The sequence below is a fragment of the Plecotus auritus genome (assembly GCF_963455305.1).
Source record: "Plecotus auritus genome assembly, chromosome: 5".
Taxonomy (NCBI): domain Eukaryota; kingdom Metazoa; phylum Chordata; class Mammalia; order Chiroptera; family Vespertilionidae; genus Plecotus; species Plecotus auritus.
Window position 1 is genome coordinate 122,816,161 of NC_137776.1, and position 12,950 is coordinate 122,829,110.

At 47.1% G+C, this 12,950-nt stretch overlaps 1 protein-coding gene across 4 annotated transcripts in view; it reads right to left on the reverse strand.

Annotated features, from left to right (window-relative positions):
* Nucleotides 1–2,542: 2,542 nt before the first annotated feature.
* The window catches only part of ACER2 (alkaline ceramidase 2), a 32,261-nt gene continuing 21,853 nt past the window's right edge, over nt 2,543–12,950 (reverse strand). The window contains exons 6-8 of one of the 4 annotated variants that reach the window (XM_080669160.1): nt 11,997–12,103; nt 3,357–3,421; nt 2,543–2,942 (exon numbers count right to left, since the gene is read on the reverse strand). In XM_080669160.1, coding sequence (XP_080525286.1) covers nt 3,405–3,421; nt 11,997–12,103 — 124 coding nt within the window. In that variant the 3' untranslated portion in view covers nt 2,543–2,942; nt 3,357–3,404. Of the gene's footprint in view, nt 2,943–3,356; nt 3,422–6,641; nt 7,434–8,087; nt 12,104–12,950 lie in introns of those variants that run through there. The other 3 variants (XM_080669161.1, XM_080669162.1, XM_080669159.1) reach the window with 3 other exon arrangements.

Consider the following 12,950-nt stretch of genomic DNA (forward strand, 5'->3'; position numbering starts at 1 on the left):
CAATTCCCATAGGTGCAAACACCCTCAGGGCATGGAGCAAGGTGCTCAGGGCCAGCACTGGCACAGGGAGGAGCCAGCATCCCAGCCATGGGCTCACTCACTCCACCTGGTAGGAAAAAAGTGCGTGTGTCCAGAGACCTGAGTTCCAGCTCAATTCTGTTAACAGGTCACTGAGTGGCCTTCGGAATATTCACGAAATCTTTCTGGGCTCATTTTCCCTCTGCAAAATGAAGGTGTACTGCCAAGGGACAGTTAAGAGCCCTCCCAGTTCAACTATTTGGTGGTACTAGATGCTAGGAAGGACCTGTAGCCCTGCAGGTAGAGGAAATGAACAAGCCACAGACTCTTCCAGTGGAAAAGACAGAGACCGTGCAACGTGTCCCATGCGGGAAAACAGAACTTGCTACACAGAGGAAGGGTACATAAATCAACCTTGGAAGGGCAGCAGGGGAGTAATCAGGGAGAACTTCCTGGAGGAGGTGATAGGTGAACAAAGTCTTAAAGGGCAAGAAGAAGTAAGGGCGGTGAAAATCTAGAGAGGAAGAAAGACACGCTGGGCAACAGGAACAGAAGTGCTGGAGCCTGGAGGGAGGGTGTTCCGTGTGGCGATGCACAGTTTGAAAGGAGAGAAGTGTTCCAACGACTCAAGGGTGTTGTTGGACAGTCACTAAACTGTGCTGCTGATGGGCAATGGCCAAAGTCACTTCTGAGTATGCCCATCAGCAAGGTCACCTGTCACCAGCTTGAGATGTCACCCTCTGAGGAGTGCCATGAACATTCACCCTGCGCCCTCACACACGGCCCTCGGTGGCTTACAAAGCCCTTTCACCAGCCCAGACTCACCAAGCGGTTCCCTGGCCCGGCCAGAGCTGCGAGTTCAAGGCAGAGCTCCAGCCTCTGTTCCACAGCCAGCCTGCCCCATCCAGTGGTTGGCTGGCTGTTAACCCTGGGGTAAAGGAAAAGAAGAGAGTTTCTATTGAGGGGGGCTTTGAAAGGAATTGGGGTGCCGTCCTGGCATCTGGGCGGAGGGAGTGGAAGTCGGGGGTCAGAAACTGCTCCATGAGCATTTCTTCCCCATCGCTCTTCTGGATTGGTAGGTTTCAGACCACATCGTTGGGTTTATCAGAATTCCCTGCAAGGCTCGTTCACACTTTACCTGTCGCTGAGATTCTGTGCCCACGCCTGGCCCCAAGGCCTTGCCCCTCCAGTTGCTGGCATGCTTCCCCTCCTTAAAGGGAAGCAGCTTGTGTGGGTCTGTGACCTCCCCGGGACACGCTGAGAAGCCCGCCTGGATGGTCAGACGGGCACCCACCTCGGGTTGTGAGGACTCAGTCAACTAAGGCTTGAAAAGGACTTAGAAGGGCGGCCGGGCCTGGGTGCCTGGCACACACATGGGTATTTGCAATTTTTAAGAAAGAGATTAACAAACATGACCACTTAAAGCTTTCCAACATTTGCATGTGAAATAACAATAGCAATAGCAGTAAATACTATATTCAAAGGACTCGCTTCCTTACCCAATTCCATTTTTTTTAAAGAAACACTGAAGTCCCACTGTTGACCTTTGGAGAAGAGACAGTGAGTGACCCGGTCACTGACCCTGAGTGGATGACCTCATCCGTCCTCACATGACACAGTGAGCTCCGAGATCACAGGGCACAGTGACCACAGGGCACGGTGACCACAGAGGGCTCGAGACATCTGCACTTAGCATTCCTACTTTACAGCACAGTCTGTGCCACTCAGTTTTCAAATAATGGATTTAGGTCTTGGTCCCCATTTCGTGATCTGTGGTGTAACTCCTTCCCCAGAGCCTTAGGTGGCTGGAGGGGTCTGCAGCACCAGCAAAATAAAATCTCACACGCCCGGCCACCGTGACTCAGGGGTTGAGCATTGACCTATGAACCAGGAGGTCACAGTTGAATTCCAGGTCAAGGCACTTGCGTGGGTTGGGGGCTTGATCCTCCTGGGGCGTGCAGGAGGCAGCTGATTGGTGATTCTCTCTCATCATTGATGTTTCTATCTCTCTCTCCCTTTCCCTTCCTCTCTGAAATCAATAAAAATACATTTTTTTAAAAAAACTGCAAAGGGGGGCAGATTGCTGAGGCCACTGGTTAGGAATTCCTGTGCTTCCTGCACTGGAAGAAGCAGCCCTTGGAGCTGGAGGCCTGGAGGCCTCAGGAACCCAGACCAGGCCCTCCCACCACCTGTGGACACAACCTGGGGGAGGAGTCGGTTCTGTGCCTTTCAAACTGTGCTCCTGAGAAACCTCTGAACTCACCCCTGGCCATCTGGGGACGGAACCTAAAGGACCGGATGGGTCATAAGTTCTGCTTGTATCTGTTTTACATATGGTTCCTATGAGAAAAACAATTTCTGCTGCTAAACAGTCCAAGGCTAGTCCAGCCTCTCTCCATTAAAATGAAGCCTGAGAGAGAAGAGATGAAGGTATTGCAGGCGGCGGGATCTGGGTCAGACTGGACTTGGGTTCAGCAACCTCGGTGCTTGAGTTCTGGGCAGGAAAGATTTCAGACCCAAGAATCAAACTATAAGAGAACATTTATTCAGAAAATCACAGAGGTGGAAGAAGTCATTCATAGAAAAGATGGGCTGAGGAAGTGAGTTATGGAGGCAAAGGAAGGGCCCTAGGAGCTTGGGAGTGAGGAAGGTAATGGTAATGTGCCTGGGGTAGGGGGACAGGGGGGAGGAGGAAGAGAAAGGGAGGGAACCTGCACTGGGTTCTTCTCCTGAGGGTTTTAAGGGTGGAGGTTTTAGGGGAGGTCCCAGGGGAAGATCTCAGTAGAAGATTCAGCAGTTTTCCAGATGTTGTGGTCTCCACTGATTGGCCTGCACCAGGGCAGGGGGTCATTATCCAATGCAGCTGGTCCTGAGGTCAGCCATGGGGTTGCTGGTCTGGTTTTGCTGTTTTTCTGGGCCTGGAGCTGAAATACAACCAAGGCCTAGATGTTATCTCTAGGGAGGAAAGGTCAGGGGTTCCAAACCGCATATGCTAGGGGAGGAAAAGTCACCTGGGGGCGAGGTCCCACCCTGCGATTGTTTCTAGGCACCGGGCTTTCCGCCCTGGTGACCTTCTGTGCCTAGTCCATCGCCCTGGTGACCTTCTGTGCCTGGCCCATCGCCCTGGTGACCTTCTGTGCCTGGCCCATCGCCCTGGTGACCTTCTGTGCCTGGCCCATCGTCCTTGCTCTGCTCATGTCTGACTAACTGCCCACCACAGTATGACTCAGGTCTCCTGGCCCCAGTGCTCTCTCCACCATCCTGGTCCCCCTCCACATACAGGCTGTGAGGTTTGCTTGTCTGCTGTGACCCCAGCATTGAATACTCAAGTCATTTACCCGTGTGCTGAGCCCCTCCAGGCTCCCGGGCACTTGCGAAGGGTGTGATCAAGTAGTGTGTTCACCTGCATGAGCCAGAAAAGCCAAGTAACAGTTGATCAAACAAGATAACAGGTTTTCTCTATCACACAGGCGGTCCAGGGTTGGTATGGCAGCTCCACAGGACTTTCAGGAACCCAGGCTCCTTCCAATCCATCCCCCTGTCACCCCCCAGGTGTGATGCTTGCTTGTCCTCGTGTTCCCAGAGGGAAACCAGAGCTCCAGACCCACATCCACATCCCAAGGAGCAGAATAGAGGAAGGGTAACAAATAAAAGGAAGAGATGGAGGTATCAGCTGTTTTTAAAGGAAGCATCTCAGGGTTCTCTAGAGGGACAGAACCATAGGAGATAAGTAGGTAGGTGGGTAGGTAGGTAGGTAGAGTGATTTATTATGAGGGGCTGGTTCGTGTGAACAAGCTGGAAGCCGCTGTGTAGTTCCAGTCTAAGCCCAAACGGAAGGTCTGGGAACCAGGAGCCCAATGTCCAAGCACAAGGAAGATGGTGTCTGAGCTCACGCAGAGAGAGCTACCTGCCCTTCCTCCATGTTTCTGTTCTATCCAGGCCCCCCGGATTGGCTGATGCCCACCCACCCTGAGCAGGATGATCTTGACTCTGTCTACTGACTCAAGCTCATTTATTCTGGTGGCACCTCACAGCCACAGCCAGAAGGAACGTTTTACCAGCTACCTGCTCGTCCCTTAACCCAGGCACGTTGACACAGAAAATTAACCATCACAGGAAGCTTCCTGGAAGCTCTATCTCTTCAAACGGAACCAACGGGGGGAAAGGATGGAAAGAGTAGACTTGAATTTCAGACAGCCATCTTCACAGCTAAAAGCCAGAGCTTCTCCTTAAGGAAGGAAGAAGGGACTGCTCTTGGGGTGGGCAAGTGGCAGTCTCTCTCCACCACTCAGGAAACATTTCGTTTACCTCCATGACAGCCCCCTGAAGTAACTGCTATTATCTCCATTTTACACATGAGGACACTGACCTAAAGACTTGACGAGATCTCAGACTCAGAATCCCCGGGGAATCATCTGGATGAAGCTCATGGGTAACACTCTGTCCACAAGACAACACTGTCGTCCAGGACTGTTGGGTGGTAGGTTATCTTGATCATTAGCTGCCACTTATTGAGCACCTACTACATACCAACTGCTACTCCATATATAAATTATTTGTATTAATAGGGTAGTTTTAATCAGATAATCCCAGCGTGGTGTCCACCTATAAGAAAACCTTGACGTCCTTTGCCATTTTAAAAATAAGATTAAATCCTTTGTAAAAAGAGACCTAAACTTAAAACTTGAAAGTATTGGGTTCAAATCCTGATTCTCCACCTAATATCAAAGTCAAAATACATTTCTGAGCCTCAGTTTTATCATCCAAAACAAATCATAATAATCATCACCTCACAAAATAGATGTGAATGATAACTTATGGGATGGGCACGCAAGTAAGGTTTGCTTTAAGAAAATAACAATCTGAGCAAGAATACCAATTCTTTTACCAGCTAAAACTGGATATTATTAAACACTAGAGGCCCGGTGTACAAATTCATGCATGGCTGGGTTCTGCATGCCCCAATCGGGGATGACCGGCCGGTCCGCTAGACAGGGGAGGTTGGCCAGCTGGCCCCGCCCCTGGTCAAACTCCCAGTCGAGGGAACAATTTGCATATTAGCCTTTTATTATATAGGATGGCTCATAATCCATCAGTTAAAGGCTGGAATTCTCAAACCCCACCCCGCCCTGGCCAAGCCAGGCTCTCTCCTGCCTGCTTGCCTCCCAGCACCGTTAATTCCTCTCTGTGCAAAGATCTCAGCAGAGCTAGAGGTCTCCTTCTCCTCCACACTCATCACGGAGCCCTCAGCAGCTAGCACACACCGAATACAAAGCAGGCATTTGCTAAGTGTTGGTTCAAACTGTATTCCGTCTTAAAGACTGGGTTGTACTGGCATTTGACTTGTATAAATGAAACTATTAATCCCAAAAGTTAAATTTAACTCCAGTGGATTAAGAAAAAACTCCTCTGGATCACATTTATGTTAAGTTGGTTTTATATGCAGGAAAATATTTGTTTTATGATATTTTTCAGATTTTTTTTTTTAAAAAAGCCTAGGGGATGAAGAATGAGGTTGTGTGGAAAGAGGAGAGGAATATAAAGGCATAGAGATGCTCTTTAAAAATCCAAGCAAAAAAAGAAAAAATCTAACATATTTGGACCCAGAAAGAGGTTGCATAATTTGTGGGAGTTTTAAAACAGTAATACTGAGTTCTGGGATGAGTAGCAATGGAGGTGGGCTTCTCGTGTGGCACTGGTAACAATACCCAAAAAGGCCACAAGATGGCAATATTATTCCAGGAATCTCGCCGGTCTCGCCCACCCAGTGGCTCCTGCTTTCTTTCTTTTTTTCTTTTCTTTTCTTTTTTTTTTTTTTTTTTAATATATTTTATTGATTTTTTTACAGAGAGGAAGGGAGAGGGATAGAGAGTTAGAAACATCGATGAGAGAGAAACATCGATCAGCTGCCTCCTGCACACCCCCCACTGGGGATGTGCCCGCAACCAAGGTACATGCCCTTGACCGGAATGGAACCTGGGACCCTTCAGTCCGCAGGCTGACGCTCCATCCACTGAGCCAAACCGGTTTTGGCTCTTTCTTTTTTAATATATTTTATTGATGTTTTTACAGAGATGAAGGGAGAGGAAGATAGAGTTAGAAACATTGATGAGAGAGAAACATCAATCAGCTGCCTCCTGCACACCTCCCACTGGGGATGTGCCCGCAACCAAGGTACATGCCCTTGACCGGAATCAAACCTGGGACCCTTGAGTCCGAAGGCCGACGCTCTATCCACTGATCTCTGGGGTGGGGGATGTCAGCGGTATAAGGCCGGAGAAATCATCTGGTCTGGTCTGACCCTGCCAAGGCATTAGGGGTGAGTTAATTAAGTGTCTGACCAATTATAGCAGGCTAATTTTTAAGTTGATAATTTTGTATGGCCCTCGAATTATGTTATAAATATCCAAATGGCCCTTGGTAGAAAAAGGTTCCCCACCCTGCCTAGCGGATGTCATTATGGCATTGTGCACTTTCTGTCAGTCATGCCCCTGGCCTTACCTTCAGCCACTGTCCCTTCACCAGTATTAATACAAAAATAAACTCTACTGACTGACTTTATGGTTATTCGTTCCATTTTAAAAACAGGTTTATGATCTACTCTCAATTGTAAAAGCAGCTTAAATCAAAAGTCATATTTTAATGAGAAAACAAAATGAACAAATAAATAAAAAACCGCACGTGATGTTGATATTTCCCAGGTAAGCTGGGTGTCGCCAGGCCTGGAGGTGGTCAGAGATGGAAGTGCCCACTTGAGACAAGATAACTCCTTAAGCTGGTGAGGCTGAGCCCGGCTCCAGAGAGAGCAGAGAATGAAAAACCAAATGCCACTCTTTAAAAAAATGTTTATTATGGAAAATTTCAGCCATGCAAAAGTACACAGATGCTATGCCAGGCCCAGATACCATCTGAAGGTGGGTCTGAAACTGTAAACCATAACAGGCTATGTGGAAAATGGAAGTTCCCAATTTGTTGAGGACACTTAGGATGTAAGTTCAGGGCCCGTGTTTGTCTCCCCGTCCCCACCTCCCCCCATCCCCCACATCCGTTGGCCCCTCATAATGTAAAGTCTTACAAGAGAGGGAGTGTGGGGAGAGCTGGTCTTAGAGGGCAGTCAGAAAGCTGAGCTGTGCAGACAATTTCAGCAGGAGGATTTGAATCCTGGCTTAGTGTCCTGTCGTGCAGGAGGGTTGGTTTGTTTGTAAACCTGGGTTGCTTATAGGGACATCTGACATGCATGGGCATTTTCCTAGGGAGAAGATGCACTGCTCCCACAGGGTTGTCCAAAGGCTCCTGGTCCCGTTGCCCTTGCCAGGAAAACAGATCCACTGTAATGTACTGATCGTGCTAATCCAGTCGTTCATCTCCAGTGATCCTATCACCCGTTAAAATATGATGGCCTTTGAATGATTTCACTGAAAACACAAAAATTTTAAGAAAAATAGGTTGATAAGGAATTTTCCTGCTACAGTCATTTACTATTTTGAAATGTCATATGATCTTCCTCCCAGTGATTGGATGAAATCCAGCACAGATGAGTTACTTCCTGTATTTGAGATTTTATATCCACCTGACATAATTATAGAACTTTTAATCAAAGTAATCTGCTTTTAGGTCATTTATATTGGAAATGTCTAGATGTATTGATTTCATAGCTCGGAGCAGAAACTAACAATTAATTACACTAATTTTAAGTATGTTTCATAACAATGATAATCCAAATTAACAAATGAATTTGGGCCTGGCAATTGTGACTCAGTGGTTGAGCGTTGACCTATGAACCAGGCCATCACAGTGCAATCCTGGTCAGGGCACATGCCCGGGTTGCAGGCTCAATCCCCAGTAGGAGGCATGCAGGAGGCAGCCGATCGATGATTCTCTCTCATTGATATTTCTATCTTTCTCTCTCTCCCTTCCTCTCAGAAATTGATAAAAATAAGTTTGTTTTATTTAATGAATGAATTTGGGCAAATATGCTTTGCTATAAATCCATTTAATGCATTTTTTACACAGGCATTTCAAAGTCATTGTGGAAATAACTACAAACATACATATTTACTCACAGAAAATGCCATCACAGCTTTATTATGAAACAGAGCTGTCAGAGTTCACAGAAGGAGCATAAAGTGCAAGAGCTCCATTACAAAAGGCCTTACACTTCTCCCAAAGCAACGGAGGCTGCATGCCACCACAGGCAGTGGGCACACACCTTACACAGCACACCCTGCATAAAGTATGAACTATGGAAGGAATATATCTGAAAATACTATATTTGTTCTAATTACAAATTGTGGTTATAAAATACTCTTAAATCTGGCTTAACATATAAAGATACAATTCAAACAATTAGTCCCTTATAGTAGGGGCCATTCAAGAAAAAAAAGAAGTCCATAGGAGAATGATGTTATTAAATCCATGGGGAATCCCAACCTGGCCCGAGACTTCTCTTTGGCCAGCTAGAATGGCAGCACCCAGGCAAAGAGCTGGCTATGAAAGGTCCCAAGTCCATTTGGAGAAAAGGAGCTCTGGTCGGGGCTCTGGCTAGGCTAGCTTCAGCCCTCACCTGTTCCTCACAGCGGTCCCATGTCAGCCCAAGGGAGGGAAAGCCAGGGAGGGCTCCAATCCAGTCCTGGGGCCCCCAAGATGGCACTGGCTCATATAAGCATGATGGACTGGTGAGATGCTTTATATACCTGAGAAACCCAACAAACAGAATAGGTGATGGTATTTTACAAAGCCTGTGTTTGATGGCCCTCAAGCTTAGGCACTCTTCAGACGGACAGGCACAGAGTTCCCCCAAAAATGTAGCATGTGACCAAATAGATTCAGATATCTGCTCCCACGCACCTTAAATATGTTCACTGAAGTGTTTTATAATAATATACTCATCGAGGGGATAAATATTTCTTTTCCTAAAAATTAATAACCAAACAGTATTCAGTAAGAACCATTGACTTAATAACATGGTAACACTTTTTAATATGCAAAATCCATTCCTTCTGGATATTGATTTGGAGCAAATTCTACCCAGAACAGAAATGTGATAGCCATGCTGAGCAACTGCCATGACCTAACTCCCAAGTGTGAAATCTCCACTTCCCTCCTTGGCAGGGGGGAGAGGAAGATTCCTGATTGCACATTCATTAATGAAATAAGCCCTTCACTTACTTTAAGTCAGCAAACATCAAAACCTTAGAGCCATATTTTAACACTATTTCCTATTACTCGTCAGTCCAAGAGCAGAAGCATATCTAGAAGTAGAATCCAGTCCATGATTCCACACGGCGGCTCCATCAGCAGGGAAGACTCAGTAGTTAGGCTCAGAATCCAGCAATGAGCTCTCTAGGGTCGCGCTAACGCAAGTGCACGTCAAAGCCTGCTCTTTGTGCAAAATACCCAACTCACACTTACATTCCATTCAAACTACAGGACAAACCATCAGCTCTAAAAGACATCTACATACAACTGTAGTAGGGGAAGAAAAAAAAAAAGACTGGAAGGAAATATACCAAAATATTAATGGTTGTCCTTGAGCTATAGAAATAGATTACTTCTTCGACTATTTTGTAGTATCCCAATTTTCTTTAAAGAGCAAGTAGTGCTATCAAGGCACTATAAATATGTATGTAACTATAAATATGAATGATACTATCCACCTAACTTACTCTCTTGATGTGCCATCCCACGCTGGCAAGCTATAGTGATTGCTGTTCAAACGAGTTGTTTTGCACTCCTCAATACACCCCACTCCCCACTTCTTTCTCAGCCCTCATTGCATTAAAACCAATCCCCAGTAAGGCATTGTTTTCATATCAGAAGCATTCCTCCTGACATCTGAACTTAGTCCTTTTCTTGTGCTAGAGGCACTTACTTACTTACTTCCAGCAGTCACCGCTTATCCCTATTTCCAAAGGACACCCCAAAACTTCCAGAAGGTGAAAGCCTTGGGAGCTGAAGGTAGTGTTCCCCAGGGAACCAGCCCTGCATCTGATGGGGGTAAATGGTCCATCCTTGACAATGCTCCCCTCACTCAGGAACCCTCCAGACACACACGCACCAACACGTCCTACCCTCCTCTCTCTGCTTCTGATGTACGCTTCCACGCTAAGACAGGCGGGCTTAGAACACACCAACCCCCTTACTTGGGGGCATTTTTTATTGTGCAGGATGGACGGAACCAGGATCTGCCTGCTAAGCCAACCTGAAGAGAGGACAGTCTGATATTCCCCTTTTAAAGATTCTAGACTTGAAACCCAAAGGACTTAGCAGTTTTCAAATTCTGTTTCATGAACCACCTAGGTCGCCTAGAGGTGGGTTAGAGGTTCTTGAAATATTTAATTCAAATACAGTTTTTAGAATATATTTTTACACTACAATATAGCAATATGTACACTCATTCAATACCAAATTTTTCTACCTTGAAAACCACCAAATTGTTAATTTGCCTTTTCACTGCCAGACAGATTAAAGAACTGCTATAAGTTTAACCTTAAGTAAATTTATGCTAATAAAACCCATTTCACACATTGGGGTTCCATAAAGATTTCTTACTGCAAACAGGGTTCTGCTGCTAAAATAATTTGAAAACCACAGAAGATAAAGTCATTCATTTTTAAACTCTGAATTCCATTCTTTCATGGGGCTTTGCCTTAGATCCTGTGCAAATTCCAGCCAGAGTAACAGCTCCTGGCCAGGCCCCACACTGCTGCTGCCCAACTCTGAGGTGCTTGGGACAGTGGCGAGATTCCTGGCCACACAGGACAGCCTGCCCTGCCCTCTCACAGGGGAAGGTTGCAAAGCAGGAAGCGCCTGAGTGAGAACGAGTATCCTTGAGGTCGCGAATCCCTCCCTCACACCTTCAGGGGAGTGTGGAGTCTCCCATCCATCCCAGTGAAGAGATTTAGTTGTAGCCAGTGTCACTTTAGGTAAGAAAAACTCGGAGGCAACAGCTTCGCCTGCTGCTCCAGCCAAGGACCCAAGCAGCCAATGCGTGGTTACTGCCAGCACTGGAGACTACGGACCAAATGCTCAGAGAATCTACAGGAAGCCCCTCACAGTGAGAGCGTAGAGAGTCATCACCACAGCAAAAACCAGAGAAAGGATGGGGATGTTCTTGAGGTAACGTCCAGGCAGCACACAGGAGGCATCCAATGAGAACACATTTCCAAAACTTCATGGTTTCTCCCAGTTTTGTGCCTGGACCCGCACCCTCACGGCTGTCACGGCCCTTTGGTGATGTTAGAGGTCAGTCAGTGAGGAGGGGCTTGGGGAGGGACCCAGTGACTCCTCTGTGTGTCTGAGGCTACTGGGCTGGGGTGAGGGACAACAGTGTCAATATTTAAACACTTAGTCATCTTCAAGAATGGCTTCAAATGGAGAGTAGTTTTGGCATAGAGGGGTTTTCTCCTTAGCTTTACCCTCACCTGTCAGGTCTCCATCTCTCAGCAGAGGTAGAAGTGAAAGGATCCACAAACACATGTGAAACCGGGTGTTTGGGCGCTGCAAGCAGAAAGCTATCTTCCCTAGCCACAGCCGTGTGTGTGTGTGTGTGTGTGTGTGTGTGTGTGTGTGTGTGTGTGTGTGTGTGGTTTTCCCATATGGAAACCTGGCGTCCTCCATCTGTGGCAGGATCTAACTGTCAGCAGGAATGGCCGGGTCTGGAGCCCGCAGACCCGTAGGAAGGAGGCACTGAGTCCCCCACTGGCTCAGGGACGCAGCCAGTCCTCAGCCCCCTACTTTCCATCTCTGGGAGCAGTGGAGTCCTGGGGTCCACACACACAAGGGAGAGCCCAAGGGAACAGCATTTTTTAAGAAAATAGACCCCACCCCCAACTCTGAGACCCCCGAGGGGTCTTTGCTGGCTGGCAAGAAGCCTGAGGCAGAGAAGCCCGCCCTCCGTCACGTGGTCTTGACTGAGGATTTCTTGTGGGCGCACAGGAGGGACACGTAGGGGACGCCGATGAAGGCCCACTTCTCACTGGGCCAGAACCTGATGACCGGGCCTTGCTCAGGGATCTCGGACGCGGCATCAAAGTAGGCAAAGCACACGCAGCCCAGGTAGGCAGCCAGGCAGATGAGGATGTGCCTGGAAGGGAGACAGGACGGGGGGGGGGGGGGGGGGGGGGGGGTGAGACCTGCCCTGGCAGAGGCTGCGCCGCCTGCTGCGGGGTGCCTCCCCCCACCCACTTCTGGCCTGACCCACCCTTCCTGGCCACAATGACCTTCAGGGCCTCTTCTAATTAGCAAGGGGAGAAGGAGGCCATCAATCCCCGGTGAGCAGGAGAATGATAAATCTGGAGCGAACAGCCTGTTTTAGAATGTTCTGATATTCCAGCTTGGTAACAGGAACCACCATGCAAATGCCTTTGGGGTCCCACCCAGAAGACTGGGCCCCAGGGTTTACAACAGGGGCTAAGAGGGTGGACTTATAAAGCACACTGTGAAGTACTGATCAGACACACACAAAGTAAATGAAGATAACAGATAGGCCTTGGTAAGGAAAGCTGTCCATGACCTAGTATTTGTGTGAGGAAGAAAAAAGGACCAGTTTGCATCATGTATAGAATGATGCTATTTTGTTTTTAAAAAGCATAATGGAGACATACATATATTCAAGAAGGATATACCTCAGGCCATTAACAACTGTTCTCTCTTTGGTAGATGGAATTATGAGAACTCTCTTTCTATATTCCTCTATATTGTTTAAACTTGCTATTAAAAAGCAAGCCATTTTATAACTGGGACAAAAAGATGGTCCATTTTGACAAACAAAGCAGAAAGTACACCGAATTTAGAAACAAATTAAAATTTAAACCAAAGTTATTACAGTATAATCTTTGAATTTTACTTACATTGCTAGTGTGCCCAGGGAACTTGCTTGGATCAACAAAAATGTACTATATCTTGAATGAGGTCATATTTACACAGGTGCA